Below are 25,530 nucleotides of genomic sequence, written 5' to 3' on the forward strand. Positions count from 1 at the left end.
AAAGCTGTTATTTCTTTTAATGTAGGAAATGTAAATTTAATGATTTTAATTTAACAGATGTAAAAACAAAAAAAAAACATGTGCTGATGTGTTTGTAGGATGGGGGGGGGGGAGGATAAAGTTAAAACACTTTATCTAAATCATTGTCTTCTGTGTGGTAGAGTTCACTCAGTAACCGGTATACATAGGAGGGTGCATTTCCACCTCTGGAAATAGAAGAACACAATAAAGGATCAGTTAAAAAAGATTTAAAAAATACAAAATGTTCTTAAAAGTAATATCAAACATTGATGAGGATTTCTTCCAGGGCCACAAATGAAGTGGACAATACAAAAACTGAGATAAAGTGTGGGGATTTACACAGAATGAGATTATATATATATATATATATATACTCTTTTACTTGTTTCAGTCATTTGATTGTGGCCATGCTGGAGTACCACCTTTAGTCGAGCAAATCGAGCCCAGGACATTCTTTGTAAGCCTAGTACTTATTCTATTGGTCTCTTTTACCGAACTGCTAAGTTACAGGGACGTAAGCACACCACCATCGGTTGACAAGCGATGTTGGCGGGACAAACACAGACACAAACATACACACACACACACATATACATATATATATATATATATATATATATATATATATATATACGATGGACTTCTTTCAGTTTCCGTCTACTAAATCCACTCACAAGGCTTTGGTCGGCCTGAGGCTATAGTAGAAGGCACTTGCCCAAGGTGCCACACATTGGGACTGAACCCGGAATCATGTGGTTCGTAAGCAAGCTACTTACCACACAGCCACTCCTACATATATATATATATGCATGTGTGTGTATATATATATATTCCCGAGTGTATATATATTCCCGAGCGTATATATATATTCCCGAGCGTCATACTAATACATCCTTTTGTTATTTACACCACCTGTCCTCGTCTGTTGTTGTTTTTTCGTATATTCTCCTATATATATAGAGAGAGATAGATAGATAGATAGACAGATAGATTTAATAAATAAAATTATGTAGAAAGTATACACAGTACACAATAAAACAAAGAGAAAAAGTATACATAGTATACAGCAGTAAAGGGGGGGAAAAAATGATGAAGACGACGGTAATGAACTTACATGTTAGAAATAAACAAAGTAACAAGTTCTGGGGGAACATAGTCAAAGACAGGATTGCAGATCTGTACTTTAGATACAATGGCACTCTCAGAGAATTTTACAACATCATTGGGACTCACGAAGCGATTGAAAGCATCCTGAAAGCAAAGAAAGATTTATTCAGAGAATGGATTGCATTTTCAAAAGAACAAGACAATGCAGTGTAAAACTATGGTTTTGAGTTCAATCCCACTGCAGGACACCTTGGGCAAATGTCTTCTACAAAAGTATATAAATACATGAGTCTTCTTCTAGGTTTTGTCTACTGAATTTATTCACAGGATTTTGGTGGACTCTATTTTTTTTTAAGCCTGGTACTTATTCTATCAGTCTGTTGTGCTAAAACACTAAGTTACAGGGATGTAAACACACCAACACCAGTTGTCAAGCAATGTTGGGGGGGAGACAAAAACAGACACAAACACATACGATTGGATTCTTTCAGTTTCTATGTATAGCCGAAGGCTAGAGAAGACACTCGCCCAATGTGTCCTGCAATGGGGTTGAACCCAAAACCATATGGTTGGGAAACAAACTTCTTAACCACATAGCTGAATTTGTGAGTATATATGTGTGTGTAAGTGCCTGTATGTTTGTTTACATTTGTGCTTTACAAGCAATTATGTTGCTGTCAGTTCCCCTGTTAAAGAGGCAGCCACCAGCTTTGTGTTTTCAAAGACATGTGGAATAAAATATCCCTTACTAGAAAAGCAGGTAAGGGTTAGCAGCAGGAAGGACATCCAGCTGTAAAATAAGGGTTTCAATAATATCTTCATCTAACCCATGCTAGCATGGAAAAGCAGACATAAAAGAAATGATGAAGAATGAACAAAATTTCAAAAGTGAAACCAGTTAAAGGATGAAAGGCAAAGTCGACCCGAGTGAAATAATAATAATAATGATGATGATCCTTTCTACTAAAGGTGCAAGGTCTGAAATTAGGGGGTGGGGCACTGGTCTATTACATCAACCTCAGTACTCAACTGGTTCTTATTTTATCGACCCCAAAATGATGAAAGGCAAAGTTGAACTCAGCAGAATTTGAACTCAGAACATACAACTCAAAGAAATGCTGTGAAGCATTTTGTCTGGCATGCTAATAGTTCAGCCTGCTCACTGCCTTGATGATGATGATGATGATGATGATGATAACAATGGCTTCTAATTTAGGCATAAAGCCAGCAGCTTTGAGAAGCGGGAATTAGTTAATTATATAGACCCAAGACCTTGACTAGTACTTTATTTCATCAAGATCTGAAAGGCTGAAAAACAAAGGTGATGTCAATGGGGTTTGAACTCAGAACGTGAAGAGCTTGAAGAAATACTGCAAAGCATTTCCTCCAATGCTTAAGCAATTCAGTCAATTCACTTCCCTAGCACAGAAACAAAGTAAGTTATCATAAAAAGAAAACTTAAGAAAAGAAGATAAACATTATTTGCTTTGAAACTCCAATGACCTAAATCTGCCTAAACAACCCTTCAGCTTATCAGCTCCTGTCAAACTGTCCAACCCATGCCAGCAAGGAAAACAGACGTTAAATGATGATGATGATGACAACTGTTTAAAGATGAGATACAGAAAGAGAGAGACTGACAGTGATTACATAGCAATTATTTTCAAACACTTATTCAAATGACACAGTATCATCATCATCGTTTAACGTCCGCTTTCCATGCTAGCATGGGTTGGACGATTTGACTAAAAAAGTATGTAGTATGAATAAGTATTCATAAAAGCATTTAATACACACCTGGTCATATGAACACAAGTACTGAGGAGATAGCTTGAACATTGCAGCAACTACAATCAGCTAAAACAAAAAAAAAAATAAATAAATAATTAAATGAAAATCAACAAATGTATTTAGACATTGAGTGAAAGTATTTTAAGAAATCTGACACTAAGAAAAGAAAAGATATAATTCATTAAGTCCAAACAGCAAGACATTAGTAAACACCAAACTGGTTGAAGTTTCTATATCAAAGAAAATATGAAGCGTTCCAAAGACAAAAACAGGTTAACTCTTCTACAGCAAGACACCTTATTTACATTATTTACATTCAACGGATATTTGTCCTCGTCTTGTTTGTTGTTAACACAATGTTTCGGCTGATATACCCTCCAGCCTTCTTCAGGTGTCTTGGGGAAATTTCGAACCTGGGTTCTCATTCCTAAGGTATTTTTCAATGTTATTATTATCATTACTGTTCAGGTCACTGTTTGGAATTGAACTTGGAATCTTGGGGTTAGTAGCCTGTGCTCTTAACCACTATGCCATATGCCCATAAGTTACTTAGTGACCTTGACAGTGCTGGTGCCACATAAAAAGCATCCAGTCCACACTGTAAAGTGGTTGGAGTTTGGAAGGGCATCCACTTGTAAAAAAATAAAAAAAGCCACGCCAAAACTGACCTCACCTGTGCTGGTGCCATTTAAAAAGTACTCAGTCCACTGTGGAGCGGAGTGGTTGGTGCTAGGAAGGGCATCCAGCCGTAAAAACCATGCCAAAACAAACAGCAAAGCACAGTGCAGTCTTCTGCCTAGGGAATTCCTTTCAAACCATCCAACCATGGAGGGTGGACATTGAATGATGGTGATGATTTACAGGTGATTGTGATGTGAAAGCAGCTACTTTCATCATCATTATCATCATCGTTTAATGTTCGCTTTCCATGCTGGCATGGGTTGGATGGTTTGACTGAGGACGGGCAAGCCAGTAGGCTGTACCAGGCTCCAATCTGATTGTACATGCATATTTTATTTATATATATATATATATATGCTTGTAAGGTAGTGAAGCTGTTTATAACTACCTGATGATGAGAAGAAAAGGAGCCCACACGCACTAACACCCATATATATATGGGTGTGCGTGGACTCATCGTCACATCATGAGATAATTATAGACAACCCTTACTGCCATACAAGCATATATACATATACAAACATACATACAAAAAAATAGGTATAGACAGATAGATAGGAAGATATTTAATAAATCTAGCTCATCAATAAAATTGTGGAGGCGCAATGGCCCAGTGGTTAGGGCAGCGGACTCGCGGTCGGAGGATTGCGGTTTCGATTCCCAGACCAGGTGTTGTGAGTGTTTATTGAGTGAAAACACCTAAAGCTCCATGAGGCTCCGGCAGGGGGTGGTGACGACCCCTGTTGTACTCTTTCGCCCCAACTTTCTTTCACTCTTTCTCCCTGTTTCTTGAGTAACACTGCGATGGACTGGTGTCCTTTCCAGCAGTGGGGGAACACATACACTATAGAAACCGGGCCCATGAGCCTGGCTAGGCTTTAAAAGGGCATGAGAAAAAAAAAAAAAAAAAAGAAAATTAATAAAATTGGTTATCTCTTTTGTTCCCTATTTCTGTTGAAATACACTGCCTTTGTTTCAATTAAGTTTGAAAATAACACACAAAATTTACTAAAATAACTTTGTCACAGGCAGGTTGGTATCAAAAGTGTTAATTTAGATCACTTTAAAACCGGAAGTATTTATCAAAGCACCGGGGACAGTCTCATATAGATTGATATCAAAAGGGCTAATTTATATACCATACGACATGAACATAGTTTTGTTACTCAGTATCTCAACAAACTTGTAGAGTGTCATCTTCATGTTTCAATCTAAATTTAAGGTAAGAATAAATATATCACTCACTGGTACAGAATGATACTTGGCAGCTAGAGCAATACTGTGACTTCCTTGAACTGCTTTCAGCCTACAATAGAAATAGCACAATGTTATGACTCACTATCTGAGATAAATCGTTGCTATTAAAATTCAAAATTTCAGGATTGTTAATAGGTGCTGGCATGGCTGTGTGGTAAAGGTTCAGTACCACTACTTGGTACCGTCATCAAGAGTCTTCTACTATAGCCCTAGATCAACCAGGGCTTTGTGAGTGGATTTGGTAGAAGTCTGCTATATACATACATATACATATATATATATATATATATATATATACATATAAGGGGGTGCTGAAAAGTTCTTGGCATTGGGGAAAAGAAAATACAGAAGGATCAGTTAATTATGATTTTATTCAACATATTTCCCTCTCAGATTTACACACTTATTGCAGTGGTCTTTCAGTTTTTCTAAGCCCTGTAAAAGAACTCGGAACTTTTCAGCAGCTCCTCACATGTGTATGTGTGTGTGTGTGTGTGTGTGTGTGTGTGTATTACAGGGTGTCCACAAAGTCTGGGTACATGGGGATTAACACATACTTTAAGAAATTATTATTTCTTATATTTAATTATGTTATGATTTTATTTACTCCACGTACCCAAACTTTGTGGGCACCCTGTATATATATATATATATATATATATATATATATATATATATATATATATATATATATATATATATATATATATATATAAAACAATGGTCTCTTTCTCCAAGTGAAGGGAAGATTGTATTATGCATGTGCACAAACTTCGATGCTACATGGTAGTGAAACATGGGCCCTGAATGCAGAGGACATGCCAAGGCTAGAGAGGAACGAAGCTGGTATGCTCCACTGGATGTGCAATATCAGTGCGCATGTGTGATAGAGCACTGGTGTATTGAGAGAGAAGTTGGCCATAAGGGGAGTTATATGCAGTGTGCAAGAGAGGAGATTGCACTGGTTTGGTCATGTGATGCAGATGGATGAGGAGAGGTATATAAAGAAATGCTGATCACTTAAAGTGGAGGGAAGTTGTGGAAGAGGGAAACCCAGGAAGACATGGGACAAAGTACTGAAGGACGATCTCAAAATGCTGAACCTTACAAAGGAGATGATGGAGGAACAAGATATGTGGAGTATTGTAACCACTTTTTTGGTTCCCTTCTCAGCTGAGAGTCCTTTGTCTTGCAACCTACTTGGTCACTCTGCTGATGTACATTAAAAGTTCCCATGCTGGTACCACATAAAAAGCACTCAGTAAACTCTGTAAAGTGGTTGGCATTAAGAAGGGCATCCAGTTGTAGAAACCACACCTAAACAGACAATTGGGGCCTGGTGCAGCCCTCCAGCTGGCCAGCTCCAGTCAAACCATCCAACCCATGCCAGCATGGAAAGCAGACATTAAATGATGATGATGATGATGTTTCTGCACAGTTTCCATTTACTGAATTTAAGTCACAAGGCATTGGTCAACCCAACGTTATATTAGAACATACCTAAAGCGTCACACGGTGGGATTGAACCTAGAAGCACATGGTTTCAAAGCAAATGTCTTAACCACACAACCAAGTCTTTTATGTCTATTCAGCATAAACTGTTTCTGGCTCAAGATTTGAATCACTTATTATAGCCATCAATGTTGTTGTTGTCACTATTGTAAAAGTTACTAGCTAACTTAATGTTAGACATGTGACCATTACTGCCCAACCACTAAGGAAATTGTTAAATATGATGGATAAATAATCTGAAGTGTTTATCTAATTATATGTTAAGCACTTATAATTTATTGCTTACACACTCATTTTTTTTTTTTTTTTCATACACTATTACACTGAGGACATCACAAATGCATATCTAAATAGTATTTGTATAACAAATTTAAGACTTTCTAAATATTATACAAAAGCAACACTTCAGATGTTAGAAACTTCCAGAGATATGAAGTTAATGGTGGAACTTGAAATAAATAAAGCTGTAAGTAATACCGTGATGCTACTATTTAGAGATTTATTTCAGGTTCTATCTGAAAATGATTTACAAAGAGTAATCTATACTTAATTTGTGTTCATAATCATTGTGTATAATCCACACTTTATGTTAATAATAACGAAGGCATGCGGCTTAGTGGTTAGGGGTATTCAGATTACAATCATAAAGTCGTGAGTTCAATCCTTGGCGGTGTGTTGTGTTTTTGAGTGAGACACTTTATTTCATGTTGCTCCAGGCCCATCAGTTATCAAAATTACACAACACTCTCACCTATATGTGAAACATCATCATTTTAGATCCACTTTCCACACCAGCATGGATTGTTCTGGTCTGAGTCGGATTTTATTCAGAGTTACTGCTTTCCCAGATAAGTCAGAAGACCACATCGCATTCACACATTTCCTTTCCTTTTTAATTTGGTTCCTATGGCTGAATACCTTTCCAAACATCAACCACTTTACAATATCCACTGGCTACACTTTTTTCATGGCACTAGTACAAGAGAGGTACTGTCATGTCACTGGAAACTACTAAAGGGTTTCTCAATCCTACACTTTACAGAGTGTACAGGGTACATTTTACCGCAGCACCAGGAAAAAACATACACACATACAGATACCAGTGTAAAAATGTCCAGCGTTCATTGTATATATATGTATATACATATATATATGTATATACATATATATATGTATATACATATATATATGTATATATATATTTATATAAGGGCATTACTATATAATAACGCCTCATGCCATGAGGGACTCTAAGGTCAGACTACTATAAAAAAACACATTTTTACCAAATGCGAGGAAATGCAACTTTCGGGAATAAATGATGAATTTTTCCCTTATGAGGTTTTTTTCACGCTAGCTACTTGATAAATTCTTGTAAAAGAATTCGTCCTATTATTGAATTTATATATGTATATATATATATATATATATATATATATATATATATATTGTTTGGTTATATGGTTAAGAGGTTTGCTCCAAGCTACTTGTTTCAAGTTCAGTCTCACTGTGTGGCACCTTGGCCAAATGACCCCTACTATAGGCACAAGCCAACTGAAGCCTTGCCAGTGGATTTCGTAGATGAAAAGAAAGAAGCTTGTCGTGTGTGTGTGTGTGTGTGCATGTTTGTGTCTCCTTGTCTTGGTATCACCCAATAGTTGTAAATGAGTGTCACTGTTATGAAAGCAGTGTCATTCATTTCCAATATTCTGACCATAAGGAAATATTCCCTTGCTTGGAAACAGATGAGGAATGTCAACATGAGCATCTGGCCATAGAAAATCTATCTCTATAAATTCTATCTGTAAGCATGAAAAAGGAGCAGGAGTGGCGGTGTGGTAAGTAGCTTGCTTACCAACCACATGGTTCCGGGTTCATTCCCACTGCGTGGCATCTTGGGCAAGTGTCTTCTACTATAGCCTCGGTCTGACCAAAGCCTTGTGAGTGGATTTGGTAGACAGAAACTGAAAGAAGCCTGTCGTATATATGTATATATATATGTATGTATGTGTGTGTGTGTGTGTGTATATGTTTGTGTGTCTGTGTTTGTCCCCCCAACATCGCTTGACAGCTGATGCTGGTGTGTTTACGTGCCCGTAACTTAGCGGTTCGGCAAAAGGGACCGATAGAATAAGTACTAGGCTTACAAAGAATAAGTCCTGGGATCGATTTGCTCGACTAAAGGCGGTGCTCCAGCATGGCCGCAGTCAAATGACTGAAACAAGTAAAAGAGTATAAAAGAGTATTAAAATAATGATGATCATCATCATTATTTTACTATGGCCAGGTACCAACCCAGGCCACAGCAACAAAGTCTACCCGCTACACTTCTCAGTCCATCATCACTGTCTCAAGGTCCAGGATACACTCCAGGCCAGCGTCTGCAATCAAGTTGTTGATGTAAGTGTAACAACATCTTCCTCATCTTACATCACCATGAACTGGGTTCCACAAGACTAATTTGGATGCTTCCAGTTCAGGGAGGCATATGAAGTGACCAGACAGTTGCAGTCATCTTTGCCTGATCTTCTCACTAACTTTCAGCAGGTCTCCATAAAGGCATTCATTTGTCATATGTTGCTGCCATTTCACATTTAGGGCCATTTGTAGCATCCTTGTGTAGCATCCATTTAGCACATTTGATCATTTCTTTGTCAGTGAACTGCCATATAATAGCACTGATTTGACAGTTCATCATCATGACAGATGATCATCATCATCATGACTCCACTATAAACACTATGAAAGAAAAAGTAAGACAGAAGGAAAGGACAGTATATACTAACCCTCCGTTTGCTAGTACTGTATGAGTTCCAATAATTACTTTGTTCACCCGAGACATCATAGCAAACACAGCAGAATCAGTGATCAACGTAGTTTCTATGTTGCTGGCAGCCAAACTCTTGGCCATTTTCTGACCCTGTTGAAAATTTAAAAGAAAAAAAAACATTTTTTTAAATATCAAATTTCATTAGGAAATCTTCAGAAAATAAAAATGACAATCTTACCAGAAGTATTTTATAGAAAGTTCACGAAAGACTATACTGTTATACTGATAATGATTTCAATGTCAGAGTGTAATTTAGTTATGATACAGCATATGACTGAATAATTAAACACTAATGCTAGAAATTATAAACAACTTACATGGAAAAACGGTGCTCCTTCAGTTACCATGACCTGGAATTTTCGTTTCCGAGCTGCACTCTAGTGGAAAAAAACACAAAAAAACAAATACAAGTATATCAGATGGTAAAGGACTGTAAAAAATAGTCAGATACTATACTAGAAGAGACACGTCTATTCCATGTCAGTATGTAAGAATGAATATAAATGAAGAGTATGGCACATAAAAGACACCATTTTCGAGTGTGGCCGTTGCCAGTACCGCCTGACTGGCCTTCGTGCGGGTGACACGTAAAAGCACCCACTACACTCTCTGAGTGGTTGGCGTTAGGAAGGGCATCCAGCTGTAGAAACTCTGCCAAATTAGATTGGAGCCTGGTGTTGCCATCCGGTTTCACCAGTCCTCAGTCAAATCGTCCAACCCATGCTAGCATGGAAAGCGGACGTTAAACGATGATGATGATGACTTCTATGGTGATAGTAAATAAGTAAACAAAACATTCCGGAAGGTAATTATATAAATACCATTATCATAGGCAGAGGTGTGACTGTGTAGTAAAATGCTTGCTTCCCAACCACATGGTTCTGGGTTCAGTCCCACTATATGGCACCTTGGGCAAGTGTGTTCTAATTATAGCCTCAGGTCAACCAAAGCCTTGTGAATGGATTTGGTAGACAGAAACTGAAAGAAGCCCATCGTATGTATATACACATGCATGTGTATTCTTTGTCTGTTCCCCACCACTGCTTGACAACTAGTGTTGGTGTGTCTATGTCCCCATAACTTAGCGATTTGGCAAAGAGATCAATAGAATAAGTACCAAGCTTAAAAAAAATAATAAAAAGTATTGGTGTCGATTGATTCGATTAAAAATTCTTCACAGTGGTACCCCAGCATGGTTGCAGTCAAATGACTGAAACAAGTAAAAGAGAAAAATATTGGAACAAAACAACCTTGCTTCCATTATGATGTCCCTCATTTACGACTATCATGGAATATCTAGATAAAGTTACAAACAAATACATACATATATATAGGCTGAGTTCCTTTCGAGTGTTGGGCCTGACAGAGGCAATGACCAAGACACCTTTGGCATTATGTTGTGCTTGAAAAGAAGACCCATCAAGCTGAGTAAAATTGCAGTCGTGGCAGATACTGGTGTCATGGAAATTGGCACCTGTGCTGTAAATCAAATCCACACTCATGAGCCTCTAGTTGGCTTGGGGCTAAAGTAAAAGACAAGTGCTCCAGGTTCCATGTAGTGGAACTGAACCCAAGACCACGAGTTTCTTAACCACATAGCTATACTTACATTATTATAAATACCTTTATCTTGTATCTCTTATTTTTTTATCTTTAATTGTTTCAGTCATTAGACAGCGGCCATGCTGGGGCACCGCTTTGGAGAATATTAGCTGAACAAATCAACCCATGTACTTATTTTTTTTGTAATTCCACCTTGGTAATTATTCTATTGGTTACTTTTGCTGAACCACTAAGTTACAGGAATGCAAACACCCCACTAGTTGCCAAGCGATGGTGGGGGACAGACACACTCATAGATAGAGATATATATATGATGATGATATAGGATAGGCTTCTTTCAGTTTCTGTCTACCAAATCCACTCACAGGGTTTTGGTCAGCCCAAGGCTCTAGCAGAAAACACTTGCCCAAGACACCATACAGTGGGACTGAACCTAGAACCATGTGGTTGGGAAGCAAACTTCTTACTACTCAGCTACACATGCAATGATAAATATTGTTATTTTTTGTCTTAAGACTGAAGCGTCATTGTGGCAATGATTTTAACACACACACACACACACACACACACAACAACTTTGAAGTCTTTTTCATTATTCATCCACAACCTGGCTGAAGACTCTTGCTTTTTGTCTGCATATGAGGACTTTATTCTCAAAAATAATCACATCCGTTCCAATATACAGATTATTAAGTTTCTATCATCGTATCTCTGGTAAAATATATGACTGAATTTTCTCACTACAGTTAAACAATGAAGCTTAAAGTATCTAGACACAGATGAAAGCATCAAGAGTTGTAGTCTCTACATGTTTTTAGAAGTGCATTGACAATACAAATGAAATGAGACAACTACTTAATATGTAAACTAAGTCATAAGCTTCACTCAACAAGAGCTCACTTTTAAGTATACAGCACTCAGTAATAATGATTCAGAAAATATTTTGGGTCAATTACTGAGATCAGTTTCAATGGGATTAGTTAAAAAAAAAGTTTATGAAGAACACCAGGCACTTATTGAAAACAATGTAGGTTACCTGCAATATCAGTATCATTGTGGGTGTTTGTGTGGTAAGTAGCTTGCTTACCAACCACATGGTTCCGGGTTCAGTCCCACTGCGTGGCACCTTGGGCAAGTGTCTTCTACTATAGCCTCGGGCCGACCAAAGCCTTGTGAGTGGATTTGGTAGACGGAAACTGAAGGAAGTCCGTCGTATATATGTATTTATATATATATATATATATATAGTTAAAAAAAAACAAAAAAACAACAAAGTGAGGACGTGATATGGTTAGTATTATTGGACGCTCAGGAAAGGAAAGAGAGAGTGTATGACGTTTCGGGCGTAGCCCTTCGTCGGAAAGATGGAAAGTTCGGAGAATGGAAGAACGGAGAAAGAGGAAAATGGTACCGATGCCCACAAGGTTACATTATATATATATATGTGTGTGTGTGTTTTTGTTTGTCCCTCCACCATTGCTTGACATCCGATGCTGGTGTATTTACGTCCCCGTAACTTTGCGGTTCGGCAAAAGGGACCGATAGAATAAGTACTAGGCTTACAAAGAATAAGTCCTGGGGTCGATTTGCTCAACTAAAGGCGGTGCTCCAGCATGACCGCAGCCAAATGATTGAAACAAGTAATAGAGTAAAAGAGTACAGAAGCCCTTAAAATGATATCATTTATCTTTATCTTTTACTTGTTTCAGTCATTAGAGTGCGGCCATGCTGGGGCACCACATTGGAGGGTTTAGTTGACCAAATCAACCCTAAGTACTTTTTGTTAAGTGTAGTACTTATTCTACCATGTCCTTTTGTCAAACTGCTAAGTTACGGGGACGTAAACAAACCAACACCAATTGTCAGTGGTCGGGGACAAACACCAAGACGCACATGCACACACACCACAGACTTCTTTCAGTTTTTATCTTCCAAATTCACTCACAAGGCGTTGGTTGGCCTGGGGCTATAGTAGAAAAATGCGGTGCCCCAGCATGGCCGCAGTCAAACGACTGAAAAGAGTAAAAGAATAAAAGAATATATATTCTGGGCAGGGGGACAGCTACAATAACTTGCTTTTATTCTTTTGCTGGTTTCAGTCTTTGGATTGCGACCATTCTGGGGCATCAGCTTTGATTACACCAGATCAGTACTTAATTTATTGGTTTTGAAAGGATGACGTGAAAAGACATTCGAGCGAGATCGTTGCCAGTGCCGATGGACTGGCTCCTGTGCAGGTGGCATGTAAAAGCACCCACTACAATCTCGAAGTGGTTGGCATTAGGAAGGGCATCCAGCTGTAGAAACTCTGCCAAATCAGATTGGAGCCTGGTGTAGCCACCTGGTTTCACCAGTACTCAGTCAAATCGTCCAACCCATGCTAGCATGGAAAGCGGACGTTAAACGATGATGATGATGATGATGATGATGATGATGATGTATATGATGAGCTTCTTTTAGTTTCTGTCTACCAAATCAACTCAAAAGCTGTGGTTGGTCTGGGGCTATAGTAGAAAACACTTACTCAAGGTGCCACATGGTGGGACTGAGCCCAAAACGACATGGCTAGGAGGCAAGCTTCTTAACCACACAGCCATGACTGTACCTCACAGCCACACTAAACTGAAATGTGCTGAAGAGGATTCATTGAATGTACCATATTAATTTTTGTAAAAGACAAGGCACAAGGCACCTTTATAAGAGAGGTGAGAACACATTAACCACTTAACCATTGAAACTTTCTTTACAAGTTTTAGGGAGAAAGAAAACAAAGATAGATAACAAAGAAAAAGGGTGATGATGACGATGATAACGATGATGAGGAGAATGGTGATGAAAGAATAAAAGTGAACTAATTTCAAAATTCACCTTAAGAAATGCTTCGACAGATTTGGACCAGCCTGATGTCATGATTATTTCTTTGGCATGAATATGCTCTAGTGCTTGTGATTCGATGTTTGGTATGCTGAAATTATACAAAATCATTTAGCATCATTATTATTTTCATGGTCTACATTGTTATGCTTGCATGGGATCAGATGGACTTTGTTAAGGCAGATTTTCTACAACCAGATGCTTTTCCTGTCACCAACCTTCATCTGTTTCCAAGCAAAGAAATATTCCCCACGGTCAGACATGCTTCATGGAAGACTGGAAACAAAGGATACCATTTATCTGACAGTGTTACTCATTTACATCTATCAGGCAGTATCAAAATAAGGAGACAGTAAGACACACACACACACTGAGCTCCATTCAGTTTCCATTTACCAAAAACCATTTGCCTATAGTTCCACACAGAGGAGCTGAAACCATGTTGATTGGGCTGGCACACTAGAAGGCTGCGCCAGGCTCCAGTCTGGTTTTGCATGGTTCTCTATGGCAGGATGCCCTTTCTAATGCCAACTACTCTGATATTTTGGTATAGGTGAGTGAGCATTCAGCTTGTTCAGGTGACAACAGATTTTGGCACAGGAAGTAAACACAAACATACACACAGGTCCACTTGGAAATATATATACATATACAGAGGGAATGAAAGAAAGAGATGGTAAGAGGGGGAGAGATACATAACACATACATACAAACATAACTAGGTGCTCACAGAGTAAGAAAAACAACAAAGTCAGCAATAAATCAACCAAATAGGTGGCGCCAAAATAGCTGGGACCAAAATATCTCACACCCCAAATATCATTACTTAATAGATGGAAATGTGGGAAGAATCACAAAAAAATATTATCTGAAAGCAAACTGACTTACCATGTCTCCAATTCAGATTTTATTTCAGAAATGGCTTCAATGATAATTGCCTGTATTATACAAATATTTCAAATAATAAGAATATAGAGATTGTGAAAAGAAAAAAGGAAGAAGCTTCATTGAACTATCAAATATTAAGCAAAGAAGGTGGAAAATGAACAATAGACTCAAGGGTACAATAGACTAACATTTGAAGTGTCACATGTAATAGAAAGTACAGAAAAACTGTTGAGTTTCCTTATCTATTTAAAAGATATAGATTTTAATATAATCAGCTTCTAAGGTCAAGGTGCCTGGCCTTGTGGTTAGGTTTTTGGACTCATGATAAGATCATAGGTTCATTTCCTGGATTGTTGCATCCCTGGACACGTTACATTATTTCACAATGCTTCAGTCCACTCAAATAAAAATGAGTTGCATCAACGACAGAGCAGCACTTCATAGACTTGTAAATGCAAGATGTCACCAGCCCTTGATGGCTCCAGCACACTGGACAACGATAGTACTATTGCAAATATGAATACCAGTAGAGACAACACAGAGTTCTAATTCTGCTGTTAAGATTGATTTTGCTTTTGAGATTGACTGATTTTATTGATCAGTTCCCCTTCTCAGAGGAGAGAAGCTGAGAAATAAATGACAATGAAATAAAACAAACAAAATGCACTCCTCCAATTCATCTTGGTGAGCAGCACTCTCAAATATGTGCTGACTCCAGCTGTGGCAGTCCATTCAGCTTGTTGCTTACTTGCTAATGTATATATGCTTTTATTCTTTTGCTGGTTTCAGTCTTTGGACTGCGGCCATGCTGGGTCACTAGCTTTGATTACACCAACCTGGTACTTAATTTAATGATTTTGAAAGGATAAAAGGCAAATTGAAACAAGGCCAGTACAAATCTGTCAAAGCATTTCTTAAGGTAAATTTTGAAATTATTTCACTTTTCCTCTTCAATCCCCTTAACCCCTCCTCTTCATCGCCATCATCCTCCTCCTTTCTTCTTTGTTATCTATGTTTTGTTTCTCACTAAAATGTTAAACAATGATGATGATGAGGATGAATATACCTAAAAGATCAAGTAAACAACATTCCTATCCATTAAGAAACTGGTTATGTCCTTAAAGACGAAACTAATATTTCAGATGTTACAAATAACAGGGACTTCACTCTTGAAGTGTACTAATAGTGGAGCACTGCTAAAGTGGCTTCTACCACTATAAAAATGCATTCAGTACATTCTGTGTAATTGTTGGCAAATGAGTGGAGATAAAATATAGCTGAGTGTTCTTTTGTCTTGCCAAACACACAACAACCTCTTTAGAGTTAGCTACAATAAAATGAACCTGGTACACTCTGTAAGATGGTTAGTGATAAGATGGTATCAGCAGTAGAAACCATGTCAAAAATGGAATATATTAGGTTGTCAGAAAAATTCTTCATTTATCTTGGGGGTTTTTTTTCAATTATTTTAAGAAATTAGTCAATAATATATTCTCCTTTATTGTTCCCAACTTCTAACCAACATTCCACTTGTTTGTCAAAGCCATCACTGATATTTTTTTAATTGTTGAAGAAAAATAGATTAAAATAAATACAAAAAAATCAAAGGCAGGTTAACTAGCAAGTTAGTTTTTGTTTGTGGCAGATGTTCAGGTGCAATAAAGACTGCAAACAAACAGGAAACAACTTCTATCTTATTCCAGGGTGAAAAACTAGAGGTAGTCGATAGCTTCCGCTATCTGGGCGACCAAGTTAGTAGTGGGGGTGGGTGCGCTGAAAGTGTAGCTGCTAGAATAAGAATAGCCTGGGCAAAGTTTAGAGAGCTCTTACCCCTGCTGGCGACAAAGGGACTCTCACTCAGAGTAAAAGGCAGACTGTATGACGCATGCGTACGAACAACCATGCTACATGGCAGTGAAACATGGGCTGTAACTGCTGAGGACATACGTAAGCTCGCAAGGAATGAAGCCAGTATGCTCCGTTGGATGTGTAATGTCAATGTGAATACCCGTCAGAGTGTAAGTATCTTGAGAGAAAAGCTGAACATTAGAAGCATCAGTTGTGGCGTGCAAGAGAGACGATTGCGCTGGTATGGACATGTGGTGAGAATGGAGGAGGATAGCTGCGTGAAAAAGTGCCACACCCTAACAGTTGAGGGAACCCGTGGAAGAGGTAGGCCCAGGAAGACCTGGGCTGAGGTGGTGAGGCAAGACCTTCGTACATTGGGCCTCACCGAGGCGATGACTACTGACCGAGACCTTTGGAAATGTGCTGTGCGTGAGAAGACCCGGCAAGCCAAGTAAGATCGTTGCCAGTGCCCCTGGACTGGTTCTTGTGCGGGTGGCACATGAGATGCACCATTTTGAGCGTGGCCGTTGCCAGTACCGCCTGACTGGCTCCTGTAGGATTTTCGAGCGAGATCGTTGCCAGTGCCCCTGGACTGGCTTGTGCGGGTGGCACATAAAAGACACCATTTCGAGCGTGGCCGTTTTCGTGCGGGTGACACGTAAAAGCACCCACTACACTCTCTGAGTGGTTGGCGTTAGGAAGGGCATCCAGCTGTAGAAACTCTGCCAAATCAGACTGGAGCCTGGTGTTGCCATCCGGTTTCACCAGTCCTCAGTCAAATCGTCCAACCCATGCTAGCATGGAAAGTGGACGTTAAACGATGATGATGATGATGATGATGACAAAAAGAAAACAAATTTATTTGACATCCCAATACAAGGGAGATGGTACTCAAGAGTTCATCTCCAAGGGTAGTAACTCTGAATAATCACGGACTCAGACCGTGATGACTCAGCTAGCTAATGCATGTCAGCAGGAAAAGCAGGCGTAATATGATGTTGATGATGAAATAAATGATTAAAAAAGCATAAGAATTGATAGCAAATACTTTAAAAAATTGATATTTTACAACTTACTTGGAAGTCAGGCACTTGTAGTGTGTAATCATCAGACACTCCTTCACTGACAAAACGTTTCTAGGAGAAATAACACAAAATAGTCAATAAATAAAGGGTTGAAAATTTTATGATTCGCTATTCACTAATATCTATTTTTTGTCAGTCGCTCCCATTAAATGGTATAGTTGTTCATACATATTATAATTCTGTTTCATCAATTTCTCATAACAGTTTGGAAGTATACATTAGTTACTCAAGTCAACCAGGAAATTATTAAGAGCAGCCAAAATTTCCTTCATATCACACAATGCCATCTCAAAAGACAAAAGGAAAATGACAGATTGCGCAATATAGTTCTAGATACACTACAGCAAGAGAGAGAGAGAGAGAGAGATGCTTAGTGCTGGAACACTTCTGATCACAAAGTCTGACTAATCAAAGTAGACCAGAGCTTAAACAACGTTAACATCAGATCAGCACGACTACTGGAGTACAGTAGACTGGTTAAATTCTGTTACAAACACACATTAGGAAGCATCACTAATTATTACTTTCAATTACACCATGAATTTAGGAGCTAGATGTTAAGAAGTAAATAATTAAAAAAAAAAATGTAATAAATAGTTTAAAAAGGAACATATATATAACAAACTAATAACAATAACTTTTACCTTCTACTTGTTTCAGTTATCAGACTGCAGTCATGCTGGAGCATTGCCTTGAAGAATTTTAGTCGAACGAATCGATTCCAGTACTTTTTTTTTAAAGACTGATATTTATTGTCGGTTTCTTTAGAAACTGCTAAATTACCAGGACATAGAGACACCAACACCTATTATTACATGATAGTAGGCAACAAACACAAAGACACACAGTTATATATATATATATAAAATATAAGATGGGTTTCTTTCAGTTTCCATCAACCAAATCAACTCACAAGGCTTTGGCCAGCCCAAGGCTGTAGTAGAAGACACTTACCCAAGGTGCCAGGCAGTGGGACTGAACCCAGAACCAAGTGGTTGGGAAACAAGCTTCTTACCACGCAGCTATGCCAGCACCTATATGTAACTGAACATTCAATATAGCATACACCAAGTCTCTTTATGAACACTCATCAACTTGCAGATCTCTCTATTAATGGTCCCAATCACATTTTGGAAGAGGTGTTCATTCTTATTTCGTATTTTGGTATTTTTCAAACACCTTCATATAAGGAATCTTGCTTTATTATCCATCTAGCAAATGCCTTTCTATTTAATGATATTATCAACTGTCAGATGTACAAACCTGTAAAGCTTCTTGTGGATCATCACCCAAGGTCTTGCCTTCGGCACTAATAACAAAAAAAAAAAAAAAAGATTGAAAGAACATTAATACCTTCATTGGAAAACATTCATAATGGAGAAAGTGAAAATATAAAGTGAAGGATGAACATTAATAACAATTTTAACTGGAAATTATGCATCACAGTTTTGATAAATACTGTCAGTGATATGTTAAATCCAATATAAGTAAAGAGCAAAATCTGACACCGTTAGTATTAAACATGACAATAATAAGTCAAAATTGTTTGACTTACAAGTGATGGGGTGATGAAATATGTTTTGTAGGATCTGATCTTATCATTGCTAATAAACTGAATAGTCATAAGTAAAACAGAAGCCATTTTTAAGAAAAGCAAATTTTAAAATTTAGTGTTGGAATTTTTCTCTATTTTCTTGTAATACAAAACTAAGCAAATTTATTTGTACATCAACTATAACACATATGGCACTTTATCTGAAAGAAACTACGGAATTTAGACAACTACAATTCATACTCAGTGGACTAATACTTTTAGGAAATATGACTATTCAAATTATTAGCAATGATATAAAGATCCAAAAGAGAAGTTTCTTGCTTACAAATTTAGGATAATATTTGATTAAATAGTCATGAGTTAACATTTGCATTACTAGATAATCCTTGCCTAAAAATGGATTCTGCCTCTGAAAAGATGTCACAGAGAAATTGTTGTTAATGCAATCATCATCATGAACCAAACCTTACAAAACAGACATCTAGAAGCAGCTGGAATAGATGGTCCGAATGTTCCAACAAGCTCTGCTTTCTTTACAACAAGAAAATATTCTCAAATTGTTTGTAACATTAATAACTAAAAGACTGTATAAGAAACTTCGGTTCACCTGGCATATTCTTCTCGGATCACTTTTAATACTCTTCGCACCATATTACCAATAACTGATTCTGAAGGCTGAACAGACATCATACGCTTGCCTTCTCGGCGAATCACATCCATCAACTCCCTGAAAATTTTAATAGATTTATAATTAACCAGACAAATCACAAAGAGTGAGTTCTTCAATCTTAGATAGTTTTCTCCATTTTCATTTGTTATAACAATAAACTAAATGGCTAAAGTAAAAATAATGTCTAAAATTCAAATTAAAATCAATCAAGTCAACCAACACTAGAAGTGGTTAATGATGAAAGTGAATTGAATGGAAACCATTCATTTGAATGGCAACATTCAACACCAGCTGCTAAATCACATTACCCTATTGTCAGTCCGAAATGTCCATACTTGTTTTCAGACTTTTACTTAACCCTCGTTTCATGTTTTAAGCAATAAAAAGCTTTCCTTTCGTAAGTCTCAAGTTTACTCTGTTGGTTGAAAAAAATTGGGTATAAGCACAGGAGTGGCTGTGTGGTAAGTAGGTTGCTTACTAACAACATGGTTCCGGGTTCAGTCCCACTGCGTGGCACCTTGGGCAGGTGTCTTCTACTATAGCCTTGGGCCGACCAAAGCCTTGTGAGTGGATTTGGTAGACGGAAACTGAAAGAAGCCTGTCATGTATATGTGTATATATATATATATATATATATATATATATATGTGTGTGTGTGTGTGTGTGTGTTTGCGTTTGTTCCCCCAACATTGCTTGACAACTGATGTTGGTATGTTTACGTCCTTGTAACTTAGCAGTTCAGCAAAAGAGACCGATAGAATAAGTACTAGGCTTACAAAGAATAAGTCCTGAGGTCGATTTGCTCGACTAAAGGTGGTTCTCCAGTATGGCCGCAGTCAAATGACTGAAACAAGTAAAAGAGTAAAAAGAGTATATACACAAACACACACATAATCGGCAGAGAATTACTTACTTGGCATTATTCCATTCATATTCAGAGATGATTTGTACAAGGAGATCAAGTACATGATGAGCAAGATAGTGAGAACTAAAGAAGACTCTGAAATGAAACGAATTATATAAAAAATTTTATCATTATCATCAAATTTGTTTATTAAGTAATTGTTGAAAAAAACATAGAACTTATTGTTGGAGGAAGTCCCTCACTTTTCCTAAAGGTTCCCCAGCTTTAAGGATATTGCAAAAGGCCTGGTCGGAAGCACAACCTTCCAAGATCTTTTACAGGGCTTAGAAAAACTGAAGGACCACTGCAATAAGTGTGTGAATCTGAGAGGGGAATATGGTAGATGAAGTCATAATTATCTGAGCCCCTCGTGTGTGTCATCAGTAAGAAAAGGACATCCCATATTTAAGGCAGAAATAGAAAATTTTCAAACTATGAAGTAAACGATCTGAATCGCTGGTTTTACACACGAGTTAAAGTGTATGCTGTAATATTTGATTTAATAAGGCAGGGGTTCAGTTAGTGGTTAGGATTTACAGTTAAGGTTTAGGGTTGGGTTTAGGATAAGAGTGAAGATTAGAGTCGAGTTATAGTTGGGTCTAGGTTAGGAATGGAATATTTTAATGTATTTTAATGGGCGTTAAAAAAAATTTGAAGTGGTAAGAAAAGAATAACGGAGGAACATAAGGATCACAAACATATTTCTATCTTATTACATGACAAGATAAAAGATAGATGCTCTTATCTTTGTAACGATAATACCGGCGGATGTCTGGAACAGCTGTCCTTCGAAGTTCGGCACTATCATGCTATTAGCTAGGCAGACAGACAGATACTTCACTAGCAGTGAGCACTTTCACTTCTGACAGCTAATAGCATGATAGTGCCTCTCTACCTTATAGTAAAAACTCCGGCGAAATGCCTACACGTGTATGAGAGAAATTTAATAATAAAAAAAGGGGAGACAGGGTCAAAATTCGGTGGAAATAAAAATAAGAGAATATATTATAGATATTTTGGTACAAAATGTGGCGTCGAATGAAATCGCATTTTATCGAGTAAATATGTCCAATGGATCTCCGTCGGTTCCAACAATGAGTGTTGTGTATTCAAGTGTTCCACCTGTTAAATTATTTTGTTCAGGATAAATACACTTTTTAGTATTTTTTCGTTACTACCATCATTTACGTCAACGAAGCATTGATACATTCTAAACTAATTCGACTATTAAAACCATCGGGAAACATTTGTTCTTTAAGGTAAATCTTACCTTCAAAGTGAGAAGGGTATAAAATTAAGAATTTACCAAAATACCATACAAATAAAATTTAGTAGTGGGCAGGATTTCCGCAGAAGTTTTATATTTTTTTGCTATGGTTACGTTTTGTTTTCATTATATAGAATCGTTTGAGCGTCGGACAAAATGCCGAGTTCTAATTCCGCCGTGGTCCAACTTCGCCTTCCATACCTCTGAGGTCGATAAAATAAAATATAACAAAAGTACTGGGGTAGATTATATCGAATTAACCCCTTACCTCAAGTGCTGGCCTTGTATCTAAATCACAAACCATTATATTTAAACCACAGCTGTCACTAGGAAACCAGGACGACTTTCTCGTATATACCATGATTTCGCTAATTGTCTCAGATGGTCATTAGCCCCATTTAGTCACAAGCAAACACACACACCTCTAATATATCTGTGTGCGAGTATGTTAAAGCAGAGGTTTTCAAACTGTGGTTCGCGGACCACAGGGGGTCCGCAAGGACAAGACAGGGGGTCCGTGGACAGCAAATACTTTTTATGGGCAATTTGATTTTATATATGTTTTTTAATCGAAATCTTTTAATTGACAATAAACCTATATGTTAAATAAATAAATGTAAAAATATATGTTATTTTAAGCAAATATTTATGTATAAATTTCATAAGTGTTTATAAGGGGGTCCCTAAGGTAAAGGCTGAAATATAAAGGGGGTCCGCAAGTCAAAAAGTTTGAAAACCCCTGCGTTAAAGCATAATTTCATCATCCACATTCGATTCAATTATTCATTGTGCGAAGAACAAAATGATTTTAAACAGTTTCGCAAAAAGTGATTAATGTCTATAAAAACGAAATATTACAATATGTATACACATCAAGCTTTCAAATATCAAGTATATAAAATATATATATATATATACATATGCATTCTAGTTGAATATAAACGTAGTTACTAACTGCGCTTTTAATTCCGACAGAAAACTTTCGATCCGTTCATTAACATCCCTTTTATCGACATTTCCAGACGGCATGGTGAGAAATTGGTGTGTGTCAGTGTGTCACAATCTCCGACTTAAATAGTAACAGTTGCTGCGCATGTGCGACAGTTTCCTCATTAACCGGTGTAAATAGACTTGAAGAGAAAATAAACAAATTTCAGAAAATAAGTATTTTTTAATCACATTCAGTTTTTATTTGAAGTAATAAGTTTCAAAAGGTTTATCTTAAGTGTCCCATCCAACAAACCCTAAGATATAGAAGCCTAAGGAAAGAGCACGACAGTTCCTTATAGAAACTTGTTGCTGTTTAGCCATGGGTCAGCTCCTATAACCAAGGTGTTCCCTTCGTAACCATCCCGTCTTTTGTTGTTGTTTTTCTTTCTTTTTAGATACAATGAAACTAGGACATTTTCCAACGCCTGTCCTTTTTTCTAAGACGGTGTAGGGTGTGATCTGAGCGAGATTTATACTGCTATTTCTAGCAGATCCAGCGACTAGTTACAGCTCTTTTCTCATAGGCTTAAAAATGTGCTGCACCTGCAGAGCTACTTTATCTCGCTGTCTTTTCTGAACTGCTAATGTAAGAGCCTCCTCAAAGAACTTCTTCTTGTATACAGTTATGAGGGGGTTATATGGTGTGCTTCGATCAAAACTCCACCCAATTTGTTTTCAGCCACTACACAATAAATAACAAAACCCTACACAAGCGAATGACATTTCTCTCAAGGGCAGGTAACAATGAAAACGGTAAGTGTACGAAAGGAATCGAAAATGCAGCGGAAATATATTTAGAATATTTGTAATTCATAAAAATGACCCTCAGGAGTTCTTGGATAAAGAGATGGCGACAGTACAGGCATCGATTCACACCATGGTTAGCTTTCAACTGGACTAATAGGTAACTTTTTTTTTTTTTGAAAACTTTTCTTATACTAGCAATAATAAATCTCTGAGCTACTACTTTTTTCCGAAATTCTCAGTCCTGTCTTTCGTAGTTCCTCTTATAAACATAAAAGTCATAAGCGCTTCTTCGATTCATAGGCCCCATTTACTTTGAAAGTGTTTTCCACGGAAACGAAACTTAAAAGAGAATATTAAAATTATGAAAGATGTTTCTGTTAATGAATTTTCATTTACGACTTTTAAAATATGTAAATCTGGAGAAATAAATTTTCTTTAAAAAAAAAAATGAATATGTGCAGGCTTGGCTACGCAGTAAGAAGCTTGCTTCCCAATTACATGGCTTCAGGTTCAGTTCCACTGCATGGGTACCTTGGGCAAGTTTCTTCGACTATAGCCGTGGGCTGACCAAAGTCATTATGAATGGATTTGGTAGGTGAAACCTGAAAGAAGCCTGTCGTATATATATATATATATATGTGTGTGTGTGTTTGTGTGTACCCAACCACCGCTTCACAGCCGGTGCTGGTTTGTTTACGTCCCTATAACTTGGCGGTTCGGCAAAAACGGCCGATAAAATAAGTATTGGCTTAAGAAATAAGCACTGTGGGTCGATCTACTCGACTAAACCCTTCAAGGTGGTGCCCCAGCATTGCCGCAATATAATAACTGAAATGAGCGAAAGAAATAACTAAAAAATTGGGAGATGTATGTGCGCATGCTCCGAAAATACCCCCTTTTTTTCTTTTTCAATATCGTAACTAATTATCAACTTTTATTAGACCGTTCTTAACCAAAGAATCTGAATATCTCCTTCGAGAACATATTACGAAGACTCATCAAAGATTAAATTAACAGCGAGAAAGTTATTGACCTATGAATATGAAAAATTACCAAAAAAAAAAATGCGCGCTCGCGAACGGGGGGGGGGAGGACAAAAGTATTTTTTATCTCTGTGCCCAAACAATAGCAGATCGCCTGCTATTGTTGAATCAATGATGCTACAGCATGTCGAGACAGAAAGTATAACAAAACTAGCTGATGACTCGCCTGCTTTTGAAAACTTGGATAGTCATGGGTTTGTGCACATGAGGAGTAATTCTTCAATGTCGCATATGAATTTCAATACAGGTTTTTATACGGATCCTGTAGACGGAGGGTGAAGCGAGGCCAAACGTGAATACTAACTAACTGCTGGTACTTCAACGGACTTGTTCGCTTCATATTTCATTGAGTTTATGTGGCGGGAAAAGTGTGCGGACGGACACTTTAAACATTTGCTGGCTATCTTTCGATTTGATGTGAAGAAACGTCAAGTAAAAGCACATAGGTTTTGTTTACATCTAATCGGCCTGTTAGGGTTAGGGTTAGGGTTAGCCGATTATATTTTCCCTAGAAAAACACCACAAAATAATCGATCGATTGCACCTACATTGTTTTCTTAAACATACACCTGAGGTATTGAACAAGGTATAGTTATGCACTTGCTCGGGCGGCCTGGTGCGTGCGGCATCGGTGACGGCAATGACTTCAGCCACGTGACGGTTCTGTTTACATGTTAACCTACGATGTAGACCATAACGTGAGGAATATTTGTGAATGAATTCTGAATTACGCTATCATGACACCACGTGGTCTCCCGCTGACTTTTTGTGTGTGTATGTGTGTTTTTACATGTTCAACGGGTGAGGATAAACAAAGTCGCTAAAATTGTCGAATATGTACATAAAGTAACACTTTCCTGGGGGAGGTAAAGGACATGGACCACACCAGCTTCAGGT

The 25,530-nt window shown here is 37.6% G+C and overlaps 2 protein-coding genes across 6 annotated transcripts in view; one reads left to right on the forward strand and one right to left on the reverse strand.

Moving 5' to 3' along the window:
• The window catches only part of LOC106868639 (translation initiation factor eIF2B subunit beta), a 25,690-nt gene continuing 160 nt past the window's right edge, over positions 1 to 25,530 (reverse strand). The window contains exons 1-14 of one of the 4 annotated variants that reach the window (XM_014913998.3): positions 25,182 to 25,312; positions 22,809 to 22,983; positions 20,596 to 20,682; positions 19,620 to 19,739; positions 18,721 to 18,766; positions 17,449 to 17,508; positions 14,525 to 14,574; positions 13,631 to 13,727; positions 9,517 to 9,576; positions 9,156 to 9,289; positions 4,846 to 4,906; positions 2,926 to 2,985; positions 1,136 to 1,272; positions 1 to 206 (exon numbers count right to left, since the gene is read on the reverse strand). In XM_014913998.3, the coding sequence (XP_014769484.1) occupies positions 122 to 206; positions 1,136 to 1,272; positions 2,926 to 2,985; positions 4,846 to 4,906; positions 9,156 to 9,289; positions 9,517 to 9,576; positions 13,631 to 13,727; positions 14,525 to 14,574; positions 17,449 to 17,508; positions 18,721 to 18,766; positions 19,620 to 19,739; positions 20,596 to 20,682; positions 22,809 to 22,882 (1,071 nt within the window). In that variant the 5' untranslated portion in view covers positions 22,883 to 22,983; positions 25,182 to 25,312 and the 3' untranslated portion in view covers positions 1 to 121. Of the gene's footprint in view, positions 207 to 1,135; positions 1,273 to 2,925; positions 2,986 to 4,845; positions 4,907 to 9,155; positions 9,290 to 9,516; positions 9,577 to 13,630; positions 13,728 to 14,524; positions 14,575 to 17,448; positions 17,509 to 18,720; positions 18,767 to 19,619; positions 19,740 to 20,595; positions 20,683 to 22,771; positions 22,984 to 25,181; positions 25,313 to 25,530 lie in introns of those variants that run through there. The other 3 variants (XM_089356129.1, XM_089356130.1, XM_014913999.3) reach the window with 3 other exon arrangements.
• Positions 22,987 to 25,530, forward strand: part of LOC106868640 (SET domain-containing protein 9) — an 11,951-nt gene continuing 9,407 nt past the window's right edge. The window contains exon 1 of one of the 2 annotated variants that reach the window (XM_014914000.3): positions 22,987 to 23,747. In XM_014914000.3, coding sequence (XP_014769486.1) covers positions 23,662 to 23,747 — 86 coding nt within the window. In that variant the 5' untranslated portion in view covers positions 22,987 to 23,661. Of the gene's footprint in view, positions 23,748 to 25,238; positions 25,435 to 25,530 lie in introns of those variants that run through there. The other variant, XM_014914001.3, reaches the window with a different exon arrangement.

Source organism: Octopus bimaculoides, chromosome 8 (genome assembly GCF_046866305.1).
Source record: "Octopus bimaculoides isolate indiv1 chromosome 8, ASM4686630v1, whole genome shotgun sequence".
In the NCBI taxonomy this organism is placed as follows: Eukaryota; Metazoa; Mollusca; class Cephalopoda; order Octopoda; family Octopodidae; genus Octopus; species Octopus bimaculoides.